Source organism: Platalea leucorodia (genome assembly GCF_965183815.1).
Source record: "Platalea leucorodia genome assembly, chromosome: 6".
NCBI classification, from domain to species: domain Eukaryota; kingdom Metazoa; phylum Chordata; class Aves; order Pelecaniformes; family Threskiornithidae; genus Platalea; species Platalea leucorodia.
This window is the reverse complement of record NC_138828.1, coordinates 6,991,825-7,013,828: the sequence shown is the minus strand read 5'-3', so window position 1 is coordinate 7,013,828 and position 22,004 is coordinate 6,991,825. Positions and strand designations below refer to the sequence as shown.

Below are 22,004 nucleotides of genomic sequence, written 5' to 3'. Positions count from 1 at the left end.
TCTTAATTCAACATATATACTTTCAAGAGGAAGGACTAGATTTTTTTTTTTTTTTTTTAAACAACAACAACTTTGCAAGGTAACGTGAACTCAGCCCACAGCTCCTCTTTATGTGGTAGAAATGATTTTTTAAAAACTCAGACTCCGTGCAGGGCTGGTATTTTATTACACTGTTCTAAATAACGCCTCCGATGCTTCGTTGTTAAATAAAATATTCCTACTGTACGGAGAGTCCCTGTCGTCCCGCCACTCTGGCACCCGGGTCCCGCTTCCCCAGGCCCGCCCCCTCTCACACGCCGTCCAATAGCGGCGCGCCCCTTGCTGCGGCCCCGCCCCCTTGCCGTCGGCCCTAGCCAATGGGAAGCCGGCTCGGGGCGACGAGGGCCGCCGGCGGAGGTTGCCGCGGTAACGGGCGCTGTGGGAGCGCCGGGGCCGCGGCCGGGGGCGGGATCCGCGCCCCGCCGGTGCCATGGAGCTCAGCCTGGCCCGCGTGGACTACCTGCAGGTGCGACCGGGCTGCGGCGGGGCCAGCGGGCCCGGCCGGCGGCGAGCGGCCTGGGCGAGCGGGGGCCGCGGGGCGAGGCGGCCGGCCGGCGGCGGGGGGAAGCCGGCCGGCGGCCCCTCGAGGGGGGGCCCGGAGGAGGGTGCCGGTGCTCCCGGCGGCGGGGCCGGCAGCCGGGGCCGGGCAGGCCTCCCCCTTCGACCGGCGGGTGCGCGGCTGCGGAGCCGCCTCAGCGGGGCCGGGCCGGCCCTTCCCCGGGCCTGCTCCGGCCCGCGGCGCCCCGGCCGCCGTGCGCGGGGCTGGGCTGAAGAGCCTGTCTTCCGCAGGTCGGGGTGACGGCCCAGAAGGCGATGAGGCTCCTTCCCGCCTCGGGGCGAAAGGCGACGCAGAAGGTAGCGGCTGCGGAGCGTGCCGTCATAATGCCGTCCACCGGCCTTTGGGTTTCTTTAGTCAGTACGTCACAGGGGAAAAACTTGGGAACCAAATTCTCGGGGCTTTTGGGGGAAACGGAGAGAAAAGTTGGAATTTGTTTCTGGAAAGCTTTCAGAACCAGTAAGGAGTTTTCAAAACTCAAGGCGTTGCTGAAACCGCAGGGAAGTCCTTGCATGTTCCTCTATTTCTGTTTTGTTGACGCTTCATGTAGATGAAATGCTTCTTTTTTAATTTTCCTTAATACAAGTTCAAGTTGAGGAAACTTAGGAAAACTCAATTGAAATAACAGTGCTTTTTTTTTGTTAATAAATTATAATAAATAATAACCTCTCAACGTGAAAATACAGCTATTCCCAAATACACCTTTTTGGAGCGTTCCACCTGATGGTTGCTGGCGTTTACAACTAGAAGCAGAAAAAGGATTGTAAATGCTATCACTTAAATTACTGTTCTTAGGCTTTAGTGTTCTATTTATAGCGGTTTATCTAGCTTTTTTTACATACAGCTGTGTAAATTAAGTACTATAGAATTTAAAGTACTTAAATACAGGAAAATATGATTAACATAGGGAAAGCATTGTTTAAAAAAATATTTTTGCATGTAATAAAAAATAATGATGTATTCTACTTTTGAAGGTGGTTGTTGGAGATCAGGATGGGGTCATTACATGTTTTGGGATAAAAAAAGGGGAAGCTGTGGTAAGTGGAAATGTTCCATTTTTAATTTTATTTTTAAAATACTCTTCCTAATGAACTTTGGAAGTCTGTTTTTATTGACATGGGAAATAAGATACCTGTGGAAGGTGTCTAGGTAGAGCTGTGGACTGTTACCTAGCCGTGATGAGGGCACGCTGATTTCACGCCTGGAGAAGCACATGGTCCTCCGCAGTTGTAGAGTCAGACACCAGTGTGTATCATCCCAAATAAAGTCAGTTTAACACCTTTTACTTTGCAGTTCAGTTGGGCCTAAGCCTGTACACATACTCGGTTACTGTGACTGGACAAAAACCTGCAGTGATTCACTAAGCCAGTCACCTTAGGGGATTTTGACAAACTGATTGCTTTTTATGAGCCTAGACTTATGCCCAGCTTAATAAAAAATTATCTCCCCCCCCCTTGAGGAAGTTCATAGCCAGCTCATGAGGACTCTATAGCAATACAAAGAAATCTATGTAGTCTTCTGGAATAAGAATGCAACATGAAAGAGGGAGGGAGGGAGTGTGTGTATGTTGTTCTTTTTAAAAAAAACACAAACAAACAAAAAACTTACTACTACTAGCAGTGCTGAAATTTTCTTATGGATGAATAACACTGAGGTAATAAAGTCTTAACTTATTATATTTTACAGCTTTTTATATTCACTGATGTAAAAAAAATACTTGACTGCTTTGTGATTCTGAAGAGAAATGTACAGATTATTTTTGTCTGCATATAATCCATAGCATTCTTAGTTTTGCCAGAAATTGTAAAGCAAATTTATTATCCTTTATGTTAAAAGATTACCATAAATACAACATTGCGATGATGAAAATTGCTTTTCTGTTTACAGCCAGTGTTCAAGACACTGCCAGGCCAAAAAATTGCAAGGTTGGAGTTGGGAGGAGCTCTTAATACACCACAGGAGAAAATTTTTGTGGCCACAGGATCAGAAGTTAGAGGTTTCACTAAAAGAGGGAAGCAGTTTCTTTCATTTGAAACTAACCTCACTGAAAACATCAAAGCTATGTACGTGTGATATTTTGCATTTTTTTCATAGCCGTAGCAGATTGTTAGTTTATGATTTTATGAAGTAATTTTTTACTGTACTGTGTGCTTGTAGATGACACTGAGTGTCAGTCCAGCGTTAGCTTGTGCCATGACGTGTCGGAAGGAACTGAGAAAATTGTGGTGAAGTTTAGAAAGTGTAGGGGGGCTTGGGAGGGATCTGGAGGCACTCACATCAGTGCAAGTGCAGGTGAGAGGAGCTGGGGTTATTGCCATAGCGTATGATGCCCATATACCCTTCCCGTAGCAGAAAAGGAACAAATTTTTTATTTTTCTATTTGGATCGTGTTGTAAGATGCTGCCATATATAAACCAGCTTGAGAAGAATATATCATCAAAATATATTAATGAAATTTCTATAAAGGTATTCTTAGGATTTTACGTGAAGACAATAGGAAATTTGAGAGCTATAGGAATCATGTGGTTTTAACATTTGTAAGAAACTTTTTTAATAGCTGGCACAACTTGCGGGGCCCACTGACGCCTTGAATCTGCAAGCGGTAGTGCATGTGTATAGTAAGGCTAAAAGACTGTCATTGCAGCTATACTGGGAAAATGCTACAGGAAGTGTTTTCTTTTTCTCAGGCATATTTCAGGAGCAGATCTCTTCCTTTGTGCGAGCTATATCTATAACCATTACTGCGACTGCAAAGACCAGCACTACTACCTGTCAGGAGATAAAATCAATGATGTTCTCTGCCTTCCTGTAGATAAAGTGAATTGCATTACACCGGTACTTGCCTGTCAGGATAGAGTCCTCAGAGTTTTACAGGTTAAAATGCTTGCTTGTTTGTGTTTGATGTATTGGTGCTGTAGAATTGGACTAATTCTTGAAGGAATCAGCATGGCTTAAACATCATAAGGATAGGCGTATTGTATCTTACTTAGCAGTGTTACTGTCTGTAATGCTGGTACTTTTTTTTTTTTAAAGGAATATCATGATTATAAACTTGCAAAATGAGGATTAATAAAACCACTATAAATAGGCTTTGGAATTCATAGGTGGAAGGAGATAACAAATTGGTCACTTCTAACTAGAAGTGCTCACATAAGGGAATTAAATGTGTAAGTCGTTATCAGTTTGAAAATTCTTGCTCTCACAAATTACTGTTGCGACAAGTCTCAGTGATATTAAGTGGTTGAACAAATTTATTTGCCAGACAAATTCGCAGATTATTTTTAATAATAACACATTTCAAGAGTCCAATGTTTTGTTTATATAAACTTCACACTGTTTTGGCTTAGAAATGGTCGTCCCATAGGTATTGGGAGTTTGTATAAGTGAAGCATATCTGTTACTGTTTTCCATAATAATTTTGTCCTTATGCTTGTGGGCATTTGGTTTGGTTTAGTTTGTGGTTGGTGTTTTGGGGTTTTTTGGGGGGTTTTGGTTGGTGTGGTTTTGTTTGCAGGTTGTTTGGTTTTTTTTTTTGGTTTTACAAAATTAATTCAAGATCATTCTCTTTGTCTGTAGGGATCTGATCTACTGTATGAAGCAGAAGTTCCTGGACCACCCACTGTTCTTGCTCTAAGCAATGGAAATGGGGGTAACAAGATTTTGAATATATACATAACTAAATAATGTTATTTTACTATATTTTAAAGATTTTATTGCTTGTATTTGTTAATTACATTTTGCCTTGATTTTTAAGCTGATGTTAAAAATGCAGCAGAAAACTGACTATGTGAAGTCATTTCAGAGATACAAATAAATATATACGCACATATGACTGGTTTAGTTCTAAGTTATATTCACATTTAATTGAAAGTCTCTTACAAGAGCAGTGAGATACAAGGCACTCTCATTGCGTAAATGTGAACTGGACTTCCGAGAGCCTTGTCAAAATTCTGGGTTTGGGTTTCTCTTATGCATGGATTTCCATAACTAGAATTGCTAGTTGCATTTGTCCACGGATGAATGAGAATATTGAGCAGAGTTCACATAAACTAAGACTGTGAAAGGATCAAGCTTAAAATAGCCTGATCGTCTTTCTTGCTGATCTGTTCTAACCTAATAGAAATCGCTTTAGTGTGTTAATCTGGTGCTTAATTTAATTTCAGTTAGATTGTGTGACAATGACATTCAGGGCTGGTTTGGAAAAGTAGTTCTTACTTGCTTACGTCTTGGCACAACATTCACTATTGGATGTGTGTTCTGAATGAATCTCTTTGTTTTTCTTCTGTAAAGGCAATGTAATAGCCTATCTTTGCTGAAATTCAAAGTATTGGATTATGAATGGTTTTTAGGCAGAACTCCAGTGCAGGGGGGGATTCATACACAGAAGAGTGATAGCCATGAAGAAATTACCAGAACAGGTGCAGTTTTCACGGTTTTGTTTTTAAAGCCCGACAGTTCTGTTAAGCAACAGTAATGTTACTATTTTCTTTTTCCCTTGGGCTGTAGAGTGTAACTACACAATACTTTCAGATTTTTTAAATTGGTGTACTTGATTTTATCGATTCTGAATTCAGTTTATGTGCTTAGGTGATTCTGGAGAAGAAATTGTGTATGGAACTTCTGATGGTAAACTGGGTCTTATCCAGATTACTGGTTCGAAGCCTATACCTAAGTGGGAAATCAGAAACGAAAAAAAGAGAGGAGGTATGTGTCTCAATCTCTCACTCTTTAGCTTTCCAGCATATCTGAGGCTTTATTACAATTATAGTAATCAGGAAATCTTACTCAGAGATACTTTGGAGGCATGTTGTAATTGTGTCAGTATGTGATATTAATATGACGAAGCTCTCTTTCATTCTTCTGATTTTCTTATAAATCATTCTAATCAGTTTGTCTTGCTTTGGGTTTTCTGTTCATATTATTCCCAGTACTTTAGTATGTTTTTGTTTTTACGGTATTTTTAAAGTGGTGTTTGTAAAACGGTGTTGATTCGTATGTGATTAGTTGAGGTTTTTATCATTTGGTGACTATTTCTAAGTGCAAATATGCCTGCCAGATTTTTCAGATGTTCAGTGGTCTTAAAGTCTCTTCAGAGGAAAGGTTAGCATCCTCCTTGCAAGACTTTTTTTTTCTTCTTTTTAAAAAAAAAAAGCCATTATAAGGTTTTTTGTCTGAAGATGGAATAAGGCTTTCATTAAAGCTCCACAATGAGACTTAACTGGTCAGAGCATAGTATGACACTTTCCCTGTTTTAGCCTTGGTATGCTGCTTCTGCAGCATCTATTAGCCCATACTCCTTTGTAACGGAGGCGACCAGGAATAGAATATATATATTTTAATTTAATTATCTCATAAAAGCTATCGCTAAATTATTTTCTTAAAATGCTTCCTAGTATGTTCTTACTCTTCATATGAAATATGAAGGAGTCATAAAAGTTAAATTCCATCTCGTTTTTCATATTAATCCTTGTACAAACTCTCTCACTGCTTTTTCCTTCTTCCAGACCCTAATTCTCTGTCCTGTCCAAACGTGGTTAGTTGTCATAGGCTGGTTCCACATGTGCTGGTAGTGGGTTTGTCCACTAACGTGTCAAGTAGCAGTACCTAGTCCGCGTCTGGCCCAAGTCAGAACCCTCTTTCTGTCGCTTCAGCCGGAATTCATAGTAGTCCATTTACCGATGACTTTAAGTCAATTCTAGGAAACAAAGAATACTTGCTTCTTCAACTGGCAAAGTTACAGCAGTGTGGACAGACGAAGAGTTCATCTGGGGAAATGTTTGATGAGGGAAGGTTAAACCCCTCAAAAGTAAGTTATTTGAACATCGGAAGGGGTCTGTGTTCAGTGCTTTTCACCACGGGGTCTGTAGTGGTTTTGGCTTGGAATTGGTCGCTGTAAAACCCGCAGTACGGTCTTGAGCCCCAGGCCCAGGTGAGAGACTTCAGCCCTCTAGTGGACTCATCCAGAAATAGCATTAATAAAACCTTAAAAGCCGACCAAGAATCTCTTTCTGTGTAACTGCATGTGGCCTATTATTGTGTCATCAACGAATAAAGATGAAGTAAACAGTTTTTTCTTTTTCATTAGGTATCTTATGTATTGATAGTTTTGACATTCTGGGAGATGGAGTTAAAGAATTACTCGTTGGACGAGATGATGGAGTGCTAGAAATTTATCACTTTGAGAGTGCAGATGATCCTGTCCTTCGATATGATTATGTGAGCCTGCATTCATCATACTCTTCTTTGCTGGAAAAAATTAATTAAAAAAAAAATAATCTGTATTTCAAAACTTTAAAGTATTTACAAGATCATTACTACTAAAATGTGTTTTGTTTTTAATTTGATGAGCTCTGTAATGTTAACAATATGAACTTCAAAGCAGTATCCTAATATTCAAGCAACAGAAAGTGACATAGTCCTGATTTGAGCAAAAATCAAAATAGTGTAGAGGGTATGTTAAAGTTCTGGCTCTACTGACTACTGAAGTCTCTCCTGGGTGAAACCTAATACAGTGCTTCTCTCTCTAGGTGAAAAAAACAACCCTGTGTTGTGTATAGTCTGTGTTTTACATGTAAAATAATAAATGTAAGCTGTCAGGACTTTACTGAGCATAATTATTTTGGTTATGAATTGTTTAAAATAGTAGATTTGATCCATAGTGATTATTTCAGCCTTCAGTCAGATTGTGAATTCCTGCTGGAAAATTATTGTCCATCAGTGTTTTGCTTTAAACTACTTTTTAATGTCTTTGTTATGCAGAGTAGAATTGGAATGCATTTGTTAGAACACCCCCATTTAGCTGTGATAGTCATCAGCTAGCTTACTCTTTTGTAGGTCTAGATATTGTGCGTCTATGTAGGTATTTTGTGATGCAGGTAATAGGAGGAACGCCATTCTTAAAACCCCCAGAAAAAAAAAAAAAGAAAATTCTAAAATGAGTATAGTGATATTTCCCTCTGTTTGACTGTATTTATTTGAAGGCTTTATCAGAGAGCATTGCATCAATCCAGGGTGGCTGCGTAGGAAAAGATGGGTATGATGAAATTTTAGCATCCACATACTCAGGTAAGCTTCATATCATTTACTCAATAAAAGTCACATATGGTGTTGTGATAAAAATGAAGCAGGCTATAGTGTTAGTGCAGCTCACATCTCTTAAAATTTCTGTTCCTGATTGGAACCAGGATAATGTTTTGTTGAAAAGATCTCTTCCAATTTAATATTTACACTTCAAAAAAATGTTCCCTATACTTAAACTATGGTTTTGTATTTTAAGATATTCATAATGTATTCCGCTGTGTAACACAGCAGCTGGTTATTCTCTGGTGTAGACTGCTGCCTAACTGTGATGAAATAATGAATATATTATGTCTGAAGGAATAATTTATGATTTTTTTAATTAAAAATATTGATAGACATTAATATCTTTTTTTTGTTGTCCCATCTTTTATGTAATTTCCTTCTTTTCAGCTTCATAGGGCTTTAAATAGAGTCAATTTTGCTTTTAGTAGAAAATAAATCTTCCCCATGTGAGGTGTTTCAGCAGCCCCTCTGTAGGATTCGAGCTATTGGCCTGACTGTCACAGAGGCCGTGATAAACATGCTGCATACATTAACTGCTGGGAGCTAAAATATTGCTAATTCTCTATCTTCGGTTATCTTCAGTGCTAAAAAATTAGCCTACTGAAACCTCTCATATTCCAAATCATGTATTTTGGCAAGATACAACTCTCAGTCAGTTATTGAGAAGTAATGGTGTTCAGGTGCCTCTTTTCAATAGTCTTTGGATGATTAAAAGACTCTTACATGACTTGTTTTGGTATGATAGGCTGCAACAATACTGTGGCCAAAGACCTTTGTGGCTTCTTTTAGTGGGAACGTTACAACGAGCCGTGAATCATAAAGAAAAAAGCGAAAGCCCATGTTCACCTGTGGGTTTTCAAAGGCAAACTCTGGGAGGATGTGGATGTGCAGCAGACTGAGGTCGGCAGATTTTGGCAGATCAGGAAAAGCAGTGCTTAGAGCAGTAAAAGTAATATTTGAAGCCTGGCAGCATAGGACTTCTGTGGATTTTTTAAAGTTCATGTTCCATTATTGGGCTTTCTTGGTACTTGAAGTAGATAGCTAAGGAATGTGAAAGATTGTGGACATGTCAGCTTTTATGGTGCCTTTTATAATAATGCTATCTTACTGTTTGATTGCATTAGATGAGGTATCTAGAGCTATAAACACCCATTCAAGTTTGCATGTCATACCTGAGGTGTCAGGATATAATCAATTGGTATTTGCAGTATTTGCCTTTAAAGTAAATGTAATTAAGTAAACAAAAAGATGGGTGGTTTTTTCACTTCAACCAGCAGCATTCAATCTCAAAGCACGCTGTGCAACATATAGTTTGCTATAAACACATTGCACAGCTTTTTTTTATTTTGTTTTCAACTATAGTACTGCAAATTATTCAAGGTTTTGTCAGAGAAACAGAGGTGGGAAAAAAATTAAGCGCTTAGTTAAAAACTGCTGCAGAGGGATATATTGCTCAAAGTACTTAATGAAAAAGAATAAGTAATGTTTTCCAATCTGTAAGTTAAGAATGAAACCCATAAAAAAATCACGCTCGGTGTCTAGCTTAATCCTCCAAAGAAAGGATTAAAGTCTCGATTCTGTCTGCCCAGTATCTGGAACAAACATCGCTCCAGACATACAAAAGCTGAGTGTAGACTTTTCTTTATAGCTTATCAGGAATATAAACTTCATATATTGGTTTAGGCTGGCTGACAGGACTGACTACAGAACCTGTCCATAGAGAAGATGGATCAGGTGAAGAACTAAAATTAAGTCAAGAAATGCAGAGCAAGATTTCATCCTTGAGGTAATTGCACTAGAAAAAAATTCAGATGGAAGAATTGAAATGTTAAAAGCTGAAATGTCATCTTCCCTTCCTATCTAACTGGATTTTCTGTATCGTTAATGCATCTAGAAGTAGAATCAAGCCTTTTCAAAGTAGAAATGAATAGCAGCCTCCTTTCACAGTCTCTTTCTATCATGCCTTCACATGGTGATGTCTTAATGCCTTCTTCCTCAGTATCAGCAACGTAAGATTCCCTTCTTCCGTGCTGCTTATAGCTCCTAAGTGATGGGAGGAAAGTAGTCGCTAGCATATAATTCAAAATTACTCTCGAAGGAAAAACTTGTCTTTTCCTGTGACTCATTGAAATCTCTTTTGGCAAAGTACAGTAGAATCTACATTTTCGTGTGATACAGTTTATATTTTATCTTTGTTATGTACATGGAAGGGGAGTCACCGGTCACTTCTGGTTGGAAAATTGTGGACAGAAGATAAACATGATTCCCTTGCAAGCTTAATCTACTTAATTTCTAGGGTAGCTTTTATAGTTGTTTTTTAAAGACATGATATGTGGTTTCCCTTTTCTAGGAATGAATTGGAACACTTGCAGATGAAAGTACTTCAGGAACGTGAAAAATACCAGCAGTCTTCACAATCCAGTACTGCTGTTTCATCAGTACCTGCATTTAGTGTGAATGATAAGTTTACATTAAATAAGGATGATGCTAGCTACAGCCTCATCTTGGAGGTGCAGACAGCTATAGATAATGTCCTGGTACAGGTGAGTGTGGTTTTGTTCCTGTTGGCTTTCTTGATACGTAAATAAAACATTCAGAGACATTCTAGTTTAAAAAGCTGAGTTACAATATCTTAAGTATATGGGGTTTTAAATGTCTGAATTGTTATAAGAGGGAATTGAAGGGTGTGGTCTTGCAATGTCGAGGTAACTGTTGTAAGTACTTGTTAGGGAACAAATAAAACTTAAACCTTTATTGAACAGAGTGACATTACACTACCAAAATAGACCAAAATGCCTGCTGTACTAGAAGGTTTCTACATAACTTTCGTGTTTGCTTTTGTGTGTCCATCCTTATTTAAGCAGCAATTAACTCAGTAAATCTTAAATGAGGTGCAGATTCTCACTTGCCAGTTAAATACCCTCTGTGGTGAAAATAAATTAATTTTAGAATGGTATGGGCCACCTGTGCACTTTCAGTGTGGAACAGCATCTGATTTGTGTGCAATTGGTGATGAATACTCCTGCCAAGTAGAGCAACGTTAATTAGTTCTTCCTCCTACTGCATCAGCTGAAATTAATGTTAGTGGTACTGAATTACCTTCTTTTCGGATATGCATGGGGAGAAAAATTTGACAAGGAGGAATTGGTGAGGTGAATTTGCTGTAACAAATAGGAGAAGAACTACCGTAGGACTTTATTTTTCATTTTTATTAAGGATGTTATTAGAGCAATGCTAAGCTGCAGCTAATAATGCAGCTCTATAGTATCTGCTGTTTCCATAGCTAAGTGAGGAATAATTAAATTGTTTAATCTAGCCCTGAGCTTAATGTAGCATTTAGAACTTAAGGCTTTTTCTCTAAAGAATCATAAAGCAGTATCTGGTATTCCTCTGCTGTGAGAAGACAATAAAACTGTTTTTAAAATATTTTTTTAGGAAGTATGTTGCATATTTATCAATGTTTCCTGACACTTCTGTGAAGTTATAAAGCAGTACCAAATCAAATAATTAATCATTCTAATACCCTTTAATCTCATTTTTAAAGCGGTGTTAGATTTAATTTTAATTCCAGTGAAAACACATCTAGATAAGAAGTGGTCTGTGTCAGAAGCGTTATTGTAAGTAAAAGGATCATCAATAATTAAGTAATGTGATCCTTGGTTTCCTGAATGAATATTGTAATCCCCCTATTGAAATAGGGAAGCGCTTCAATTGTGAATATACTTCATGCATATGAATGAAGTATGCTTTCATGTCTGAAAGATGTGAATATATTTTCATGTCTGAAAGACAGCTACACATCTTACACTGAAGTTATTGTAAGCCAGCCACACAAGAGTTCAGGACTCCGTAACAGAATGAGAGAATGATCATCATGTTACTCCGGGATTAAGTAGTAAGCTGCGTCTCTGTTAGGCTTTTACCTCTTGGATGAAGCAATCATTGCCTCTCCCTTATTAAAACAGTTGATGACAGTTAGAGGATAAATGCATTAGAAGCTACTCAGGAACTTAAGCTCTTTATTTTTCCTTCCTCTCATGTTCTGCAGAGTGATGTCCCAATAGACTTGCTGGATGTGGATAAAAATTCTGCTGTTGTTAGTTTTAGCAGCTGTGATTCTGAGGTAAGTGAAACAAAAGAGATGATACTTGTGGAGATCGCATGATGTGAAAGCTCTTAATACTGTATATTAGTAACAGAATTTGGATTTATATATTTGTAATTTTAAATATATTGAGTTAAACAACTCGTTTGGTAATTTTGGAGGGCTCAGCTTCATTAGAGGTACTGCAGAATTAGGAGTTAGTGGCAGGTCCTGACATAAGGCAAAGCTAAGTATGCGCAAAAGGATCCAGGAGCAACTGCTCTCATGTATTTTTTTCCTGCCTGATCAGGAATGTGAAAGACACATTCAATATTGCTCTCTTCTCTGGATTTGCCAGTATCGCATATATTTACTTCAAAGTAATTTAGGTGAAGAACATTGTATTTCTTACTTAGTTCATCTCTTAAAAATCACTTTAGAAGGTGAAAATTCCGCTGTGTGGGGAGTCATATGGTTAAGTGCATTTTTTGTATAATAATTATAAACTTAAATACTTACAGAATTACTAATGATGTTTAGGGCCAGGGGGGAAATCCAGAAACTACCTTAGCATTATGAAAATCTTCTGTAAAGTCTTTCTCCTTGTAATGGTCCTCTAAGTATTTTAGTTTTAAGAACTAAATTTGCACATCATTGATCTACTCTGGAGCTTTCAGAAATCAACTTTTCAAGTTTCCTGTCATTTATGATGAGTAATTTAGCCTTTTTTTTTGTGTGTGTGTTTTCTTATTGATCTTACTGTCATTTTTGGATGTTGGACTAATATTGCAGATGAGTGGAGCAGGCTGACACGTATTCTTCAGATGAAAAGTAGATATCTTCATAATTTTATGGTGGTATTAAAGAGTATAACAGGCTTCAGTTGATTTCTCCTTATATAGAGAAATTTGTAAAATTCTACCATAATTAAAATTAATTGGAATATTCAAGGGAACCAAAGATTAGGTTTTGTACTTAACTTTTGTAAAATAGCTGTACATAAGTAGCAAAAACTTTACTGTACTTTTGTGAATCCACAGATCTGTTTTGTATTATTTTTCTGGTTTTTTTGCTGCTTACAGCCAAATAGTAACTTTCTTCTTGCGACTTACCGATGCCAAGCAAATACTACGAGACTTGAACTTAAGGTAAAATGCTTCAAAATATTTTCCATAATAAATTAATGGTTATGTAGATGTCTGCCTAGGAATAGAGAGATCTCTACCTCGACTGACCGCTTAGCCTGAGCAAATGATCAGCCCAATTCCTACTGCTGGTTGTTTCCTGAGAACCACCTAATCTGGGGCTTGCGTTCCTTTGGATTTGTCTTTAGGGTTTCTAAAGGCTTCTAAAAATGTGTTACTGCAGAGGAGAGAGAGCCTGGGGTCCTTCTTGAGTGTCCCTAAGATGAAAGCAGTGGGGAAATCACAGATTGTGAAAATACTTGCTTCTGGAGGCAGTGTGTGGAACTTAGAGAGAAGTGTGGGAAAGGAAGCTCTGGCACTGTTTGTCCTCGGAAGTGTTTGAAAGAAGTTACGCTGGGAAGTAACCAGGGAATATAGACTGGGTTTGTATGTTGGAGAGGAAGCAAATGCGGTCATTCCATGCTTATTATACTAAAGGCATGTGGGTGTTTTGGGGTTTATTTTTAACAATTCACCAAATTCACATGTTTTGTGGCTGCAGCCAGGGGAAATAATGAAGAAAATGATGATTAGGAAAACCCTCAACATGCACACCCGCTCTAGGCTTTCTCTTTATGTAGTTGCCTAACACTGCAGCCTCCTAATCTGATATGTGTTTGTTTATGTAAAACTCTTAGTCAAAAGATTATCTTAGAAAATAAGCCTGCATAAGATGCATCAAATGTGGGGAAGTTGGGGGTGGTTGTCTGTTTTTTGGCGACGTCGCAATAATGGACCTAGCATGCAGAATTAAGACCCTTCTTTCCCAGGTCCCCTTCTTCAGCAATGCTATTAGTGTGCTTACTGGTGCTGAGCAGGTCACTTTATCTCCCTGTGTCTCAGTTCTCTTATTTTAATTTAGGGGTATGACCCTGGCCACCTTTAGCATTGAAAATACTAGGTAAAGAGTAAATAACACAAGAAAAATGAATCACACGCATTCATGATACACAAAAAGAGGGTTTTTTTTACTCTCCCAGTTTATAAGCTTACTGTTGTGTGTCATCATAGCGCAGCGTGTCATGAAAACACTGTACTATCACTCTTGTATTTGGATCCTGCTGTGATGGATTCGATCTGCACAGCTTCTGCTGCCACCTCGCTGCAACACATTGAGGATCTCCAGTGATCTACACCTGCCACGTGGAGTTCATTCACTTTTTGTCTTTTGCCTATGCACAAGCAGACAATACGACTTTTAAGTCTTGGTGATTTTATTTCCAAAGAGAACTCCTTACTAACTTATTAAAAACATTGAAGTGGATGTCTTCCTGCAAAACACTGCTTTTTGAGTTCTGAGACCCTATAAAATAGGGGACATAATCAAGGTTATAAAGCAAAGTTGTACTTGAACGCCAGTCTGCTCTTTTGTTTGTATAAAGCCGTTTCAGTAGCTCTTCTGCCTGCTTTCACGGCTGTATTGGTGCTATAGGTGGGACACGCCTGTTTCTTGTCAATTCTGTGTGGGTGGCAGACTTCTGAGTGCTGTCTGTGTAACTGGCTTCAGCAGAGAAGTGATCGACGCGTTGCTGCGTTCTCAGAGGTGTGGAGAGCGTGTAATGTGTCTTGAATGTGTTTGTACATGCTGCTTGTTGGGTATTCTGAGGCTTGAACTTAAATCCGGCCTGTTGCTTTTCCAAAAATAGCTCAGGAAGAACTTTGATTGGATGAACACATATTTTGAAATTGTTTACTCTTTTAAATTCTTTGATCTATTCTTTGCTGCCAACTGCTAGAGAATATATTTTTTACTTAATTAAAAAAAAAAAAGTAATGGGGCCACTGAAGAATTAGAAGCAAGTTACAGACTTTTTGTGTCAGCTGATCAGAAAGTAAGCTAGCAGGTTTTATTTTCTTAATATTTCATTCATCTAATATAGCAGCACTTCTTTGGACACTACTTCATCTAGTTTTAAAATGTTCTTGATCTGCTCTATTTATATTTGCACTATCAAGTATATATAGTACTCGAAATATTCTTTAAGTACTACGGTCTTTCTTTAACATATTTTGAATACCCACCAACTTTCCAAATTGTAGTAAATTAATCTTTTCCCTTTTGTTCTTTTTTGTGGGTTCTGCTTTTATTTCTGCAGGTTCGATCGATTGAAGGACAGTACGGGACACTTCAAGCATATGTAACTCCAAGAATTCAACCAAAAACCTGCCAAGTTCATCAATATCAAATTAAACCACTTTCGCTTCATCAGAGAACTCATTCTATTGACCATGACAGGTATTTGCAAAGAAAACTCAATGCCTTTTTCTCTTAAAAAAACTGACACAATCCCATTGAAATGATGTTTACTCTATAAACTTAAGTATATCATTTCTAACCCCTAATCTACGATTTTGAGCCTGTAGTTCCATTTTGTGGGTTTTCTGACAGAAAATGCGGATTTAATGGGTTCCTGCTTTCCTTGCCGTTCATTATCCTTGTTTTCAGGTTATTTTTCATTTTACTGACCTGGGTTATAGTGCAGCTCCATGTGTTAGTAGAGCCGAGGGTGTGGTAGAAAGGAAACTCTCCTGTGTTCGTAACCGCAGTCTTTTCAGTTTCAGCCTCATTCCCCCCTCCACCCTTTTAAATGTAATTCTTTCCCATGGCTAATTTGGCTCCAAAACTGAGCCAAGACTTTTTTTCCCCTTATCTCTCTGTTAGGAACCTAGTATTTTATGCAATTTCTACTTGATTTTTCCCCACCCTCAGTTAACATCTTGCATTGCCACCCAGGTGTTGCTTCAAAACAAAACTGAGAGATTGAAGGAATGATACCACGTGCTTTTATGTGCAAATGTGTCAATATGCAAATGAGCTCCGTTATGCCTCATTCTTGATATAAATGCTATGTCTGTGGTTTACAGCATGGGAGACTGCTGAGGCTCTTAGTCACATTTGCTGTGTTGTCAATTATTTACCTTTGTCACAAGTTTCAGGTTTAACAGCTTGAAAAAGGGTACGTCAAAAACTTCCAACTAGTTTCTTATCCAGTTTTGCCGTGCCTACTAAGAGATAAAACTTGAATGTACACATTCATGTATGTATGTACACATATGAATGTACACATTCATGTATGTATGTACACATTCGTGAATGTACACAGCTTTTTGACTGGAAGTACAGAAAAGTAGCTGTAATCTGCAGTATGTAACTACTTAGCAAGATACCTGACGTTTTACAGGGTGTTGGTTAAAAGGAAACCACCACATGGAACTAAACTTTTTTCATATGGGTAACCAGTGCACTGGCAGTGCCCCTCCTTCATAGCTATTAACTGTTTTTTTTTTTAAATTTCATAATGTCATAGACCCATGAATACACTGACGCTCAGAGGCCAGTTCAGTTTTGCTGAAATTCACTCGTGGGTTGTGTTTTGCTTGCCTGAGGTGCCTGAAAAGACTCCCGCTGGAGACAGTATCACCTTTTATTTTCAGAACACCTTCCTGGGTACACAGCTTGAAAGTACTTACAGGTAAAATACAGTTACTAAGCGCAATGTGACTACGCTGGGGCTTTTGTCTTTTTCATTCTTGACCAGTCTGCAAGTACAATACAATTTCATGCACATACTACTGTTCCCCTCTCCACCCTCAGCCTCATCAAAACTCCCATTAAAAAGAACAGGAATCTTTCTTAAAAAGGATTGTCAAACATTACCAGGGCTGAGCACTATCCAGTAATGATGCAATCTGTAACTTGAATAGGGTTTTTCTTGAAGTTGGTCCAAAAAACAACATTGGCAGGGAGGAAAGGCTTGGTACATTTTTAAGATGATGGCTTGCTTTTAGAATTTAAAGAAGATAGCTAACTAATATAGTGAAATTATTGTGTAATGCCTGTTGTTTTCTAACTAACTTCCTTTTTTTTGTATTGAGGAGCAGAAATAAAAGGCATTTAACACTCATGCAAACAAAAATGTGATAAGCGTTAAGCTGAAAACCTTCCTTTTCTGCAGCTTATATTAGGCAGATATTATTTCTGTGTTTAAGATTAATACTCTGTTCTCAAGTTAATTAGTTATATCTTCCTTCAGCAAAGTATATACATCCACCTGAAAAAGGAACTGTAAAGTGGGGAAAAATTAATTTTTGTAATTTTACAGATCCCAGCCGGCTCCCAGCCTACCATACGTCTTGTCTACTCATAATGTAGGAAATTGTTGGGTGGTGGTTTTTTGGGGGGAAGGGGAGGGTGTTTTTTCTCCCTTCTGGTATCGAAGCTTGCTGTTTGGCTTCAAGGTATTGCAATGATAAAACTCAGGAGGAATGAATACAGTCAGAAATCTTACGTGTATAACCTTAGTGCCATACAATACAGATAGATAACTGCTTTGTGTATACCTGCGATTCCTGTGTCCTGCTTTGTCTTTTTTACTGGAACAAACTGTTCTCTGTCAAGATTACACTGGGAAGGAGGGAATAGCATAGGTGTGTATACAGCCACCTGATCTACGGAGAATTGTTACAGCCTTCATAGAGGTTGCTATTTTTGAGTTGGGCATTAATTTGCAGGCCTTCTGTTTTAGTGTAGGGACAAATCTAATGCATGCATGTGTGTTTAAATTTGTTCATTTAAAGTTTTTCTTCCTTTGTAGAAAAGGTGAGGGAAGTTTTAAGTCTGACAACATTTCGACAATATCCATCCTAAAAGATGTGCTTTCCAAAGAGGCTACTAAAAGGAAGATTAATCTCAACATATCATATGGTAAAACTTTCTTCTCTGTTTTGTTGTCCTTGACTTCATTTTGTATTCTTATAAATGGAATATATATTATTCATTTGCTTCTTGGTTTTTTTTCGGCTCTCTACTAGACATAAATGAAGAATCTGTGAGGCACACATTAAAGCTTATCCACCCTAAATTAGAGTATCAGCAGCTGCTGGCCAAGAAGGTTCACTTAATAGATGCTCTGAGAGTAAGTATCTGAACTCCCGTGGAAGGATTTTTATGGGGGATTATGTTGTCAGGTACCAAGCTGTAGGGCTCAAGTCAGATGTGTGTCATACTGGTATCTGTTCCGTTTCTGTTCCCAGGACATGTATTTTAATTATCTAGGAGACAGACTTCTTCAAGTAGAATTCCCATTTGTACTATATAACTAGTGAATAACACATAGGATTACTGACTGAAGTTGAGGATGCTTAAATCGGACAGCAGAAGGCAGCCAGCTTTATCATCTAACATTCTCTGTTTGCCTGCTGTGATTTTCCAGTTCCTTCTCTGTCTCCTTCCACTAACCTTTAAAAGTTTTTTAGATCTGGGGATGATCATCCAGGCCAGATGCGACTTTCTTGCCTTGGAACTTCATCCTAGTGTGTCATAATTTCTGAATTATCTGCTTATTAATCTTTTGCTTAATACCTTCCACAGTGATTAGTCTTTGGGAGGTACGAGTTAGGCAGTGTGTCTCAGTACTTGGACTTTTTCCAACAACCAGGATTTTACCCTCAAAAACCTGCCATCATCTCTTTTGGTATTTTTTTTTTTTTTGAGGAGGAGAGAAGATGAATATGGACAACCAATTCTCTCTTGTCCTTTGGGGGAATCAAATATTAGTTGTCGGAACTCTTTAGTTAGTAGAAAAACTGACTACCAATGAGAATAGTGCACATCTTTATTATCACTAAAAGTATTTTATTTGGGCTTGATTTGGCAAACCAGGGAGGCAGAGAATAATAAGAGGATTTATTCTTAATGCCTGTTATGTTTGTGCAATAATAATGATGTTGCACATCTTGCTTGTTTTAGGCTTTTTTTAGGCAGCGAATCTTCTTTGACAAATCTTTTTTGGCAACTTTTTTTGTCACTCTCTTTTTTTGATAATAACTTCTTCATAGGCAGTAAAATAATCTGATGATTGATGAAAGCTGTTATCCCAGCAGACTCACGATCCAAGGCATAATTACCTTTCGTCTAGAAAAGAACAGTCTTTCTGTGGGGGATAAAAAGATCTATACTATCGACCGTCTTAAATTGGTCTGATGGTAGACTGGGGTATTTTAGAAGAGGTCTTTAAAACTTTTTGCTGTCACGAACTGAGTGATGCTTTCAGAGTTTACTTTTACCTTCAGACTTTAGCATGTGCCACACTTTGTAGGAATTTGCTTATTCTAAAAATGAAGACGTGAAGGCTTTGAGCCTTCATGAGGCTTGGTTCTGTAGGGGCTGGGCTGTGGCGTGATCCTGTTCTGGCAGTACTCAGAGCTGGAAGCTGTAATACACAGGATTGTGAGAATCTAGTCTACGACGTGACAAGTAACATCTGGCATTTCATTAGAAGACCAGAAAATGAGGCACTTTGAAAATAACTCCTGCTAGTTTAGACGGGGATTGTCTTGTCTCCGATGTACTTCCTCCTGTCAGACCCGAGCTTAATTTCTTCTTGCTTTTATGCTCTTATGATGCTTAACTGCTGTTAATTCTTACTATTTAAAATGTCTTCGAGGAATTACAAGTTCATGAAGGAAATGTGGACTTCCTGCTACCAAAATACCGCAGCATTTTGGAAGAGGCGGATCAGCTGCTTGAGGAGTACAAGAGACAACCTGCACATCTCGAGAGACTCTATGGTTGGTTGATCAATTCAGCTTTTTATTTAAATGCAACTTAATGTCCAGAGAGCATGCTGGACATGACTGAAATAGTTATGAAGTCAGTATTAGCAGAATCGAAATAATTTGGTAAGCGGGTACACTTGGGTAGCTTCAGGACAACAATAGGTATGTAAATATATATGTCTGTCTGGTCATGCAGCCATGGCTGCATAATTACACAACGTTTTTGATCATAAAAGTCTAAAGTTAAAGGTGAGGCAGTAAAAGCTAGCACATACTGAAAATAGCTTGTATGGGACTACAAACTTTGAGTAACTCTTTAAAGGTCCTCAAGAATTGTTCTCCTGAGAACTTCTGAAATTGATTTGGCGTCACAAGCATATCACTGAGAATGAAAATCCCAGGATTATTTGCAAGTGATGTTTCTACTTTTTGTTGAATAGGCAGCTTCTTGTATTCAGATGATCCTTGTCTTTATGGACATGATTAAGAACCGTATTCAAATTCAGGATGGCATTTAAGAATGTACACAAGCTAAATGAGAATGATTAAGTTCCTAGCGGTTAAGTTTTGCAACACATCAGAAAAAGAGAAGAATGCACATGGGGTGGGAAGGGAGGCTCGTAGGAGATGATCTAACTAGTGAAGGAAATTCTGTAACCTTCTCTGGTGTTCCTCGTACAGCTTCCAGCTCAGAGAATCTCTGCCAGACACCAGCTTTAATAAGCCTATGTACATACAGCGTAAGCAGAGTCCTCCTTGCCCGTCCTGTGATAGTTCCTCTCTTTAGTGTTTCAGATGTGGGTAATTCTAAGGCAGAAATACACAGTTTGGAATGAAGCTGGAATCTGGGCTCTTCTAACAGGCTTTTGGGTTTGTTTAAAAGTAAATGATTGTTTAAAATACGCAGTTTTTTTTAAAAAGAGTCTTGTCTCTAAACAGAATCAACTAGAATAGTTGGTACATAATAACGAGTTAAAAGTAGAGAGACCTCATAATGAAAACAAGGCAAATAATAACTCCTGGGATTTTACCTTTGCAGGTATGATCACAGATCTCTTCATAGATAAATTTAAATTTAAAGGCACCAATGTGAAAACTAAAGTTCCTCTTCTTCTGGAAATGCTGGACGGCTGTGATCAAGATGGACTAATTGCTTTTTTTGAGGCTGCAGCCTGACAAGGAAAAATCAGAGTAATTTCTCTTTTTTTTTTTTTTTTTTTAAATCAAGGCAGTTCAATGTCAAGTCTGAAACACTTTTTAAGAAAAACACTTTTACTCTTTTGTTGTACTGTCAGCTCTTAGGTTTTATTCATATTTATTATCATAGTGAATACAGTAGTCAACTTTAGTTCATATAAACTGTTGTGTATGTTAAATGCGCGCAGAGTTTCTAAGTACGCAATGTTCTTCATAGCTAAAGAAAACTTAGCATCAGATGTAAATACCAAATACCGTTTTTTGCAAAAATGTTTTGAGTACTGTTAAAGACTACAGGCAGTAGTCTGTTCTCCAGTTGTAAGAATGTATGAAGAAACTGGGTTTCAGCAACTTAAGCAGATTTAGAAGAAATTTGTGTGTTAAACCACGCATAACTATGTTATTTGCCTGCTGCACTGAGAAAGCGGTACGAGAATCTCGCCAGATTGATGTGGCTGGTGTGTGCATAGAAGGGGGAGAACCCTCTTTGAATTCTAGACTAAAGACGCCTGCTTTGAAAGCCACGCGTTGGCTCTTGTTTGAAGAGTGGATGGCATTAAACTTCCTCCGTCCTTCTCCTCTGTCTGCGTTCTTTATTTCAAAAGTCCCTGTATTTAGAATCATAGAATCGTTTAGGTTGGAAAAGGCCTTTAAAAGATCGTTAAGTCCAAACTATGTCCCTCAGCACCACGTCGACATGGCTACCTCCAGGGATGGGGACTCGGCCACCTCCCTGGGCAGCCTGTGCCGGGGCCCGACAGCCCTGTCGGTGAAGAAATCTTTCCTAATACCCAGCCTCAACCTCCCCTGGCGCAGCTTGAGGCCGTTCCCTCCCGTCCCATCGCTTGTTACTGGGGAGAAGCGGCCGAACCCCCCCGGCTCCAGCCTCCTGTCAGGCAGCGGCAGAGAGCGATGAGGGGGCTCCCCCCCCCCCGCCCCGCCCCTCACGGGCCTGGCGCAGGGGCGCCCCCCCGGCGGGAAGGGGCGAGGCGTTTCCCGCCCTCCCTTGCGGCGCGCGGCGCGCTCCCTCCGTGGCCCCGCCCCCTCGCCCCAGGCCCCGCCCGCCCTTCGCCCCGTCCGGTTTGTCCCCCGCCGCCGCCCGTAGGCCGCGTGACGCGCGGCGGCGCCGCGCCCCCTGATTGGGCGATTCAAGAGTCGCGGGCTACTTGAACGGCGAGAGCGGCGCCGCGGCGGGAGACTCGGCGGCCGCCGGCAGCAGTCGCGCCCATCCCCCGCCCGGCGGCGGCCCCCCTGCCCCCCCGCGGCCCTCCCCGTCCTCCGGCGGCGCCGCCGCCGCCACCCG

The 22,004-nt window shown here is 39.4% G+C and overlaps 1 protein-coding gene across 1 annotated transcript; it reads left to right on the top strand.

The window, feature by feature from the left end:
* The first annotated feature begins 444 nt into the window (after positions 1–444).
* BBS7 (Bardet-Biedl syndrome 7) lies at positions 445–21,282 on the top strand. The gene is made up of 19 exons (XM_082316125.1): positions 445–505; positions 829–894; positions 1,570–1,632; positions 2,483–2,658; positions 3,283–3,469; positions 4,172–4,244; positions 5,183–5,299; positions 6,681–6,811; positions 7,576–7,660; positions 9,362–9,464; positions 10,029–10,221; positions 11,727–11,801; positions 12,845–12,910; positions 15,043–15,182; positions 16,255–16,419; positions 17,542–17,651; positions 17,759–17,862; positions 19,393–19,516; positions 20,544–21,282. The coding sequence occupies exons 1-19, from the start codon at positions 470–472 to the stop codon at positions 20,678–20,680; spliced, it is 2,151 nt and encodes a 716-aa protein (XP_082172251.1). The 5' UTR covers positions 445–469; the 3' UTR covers positions 20,681–21,282.
* The last annotated feature ends 722 nt before the right edge of the window (positions 21,283–22,004 follow it).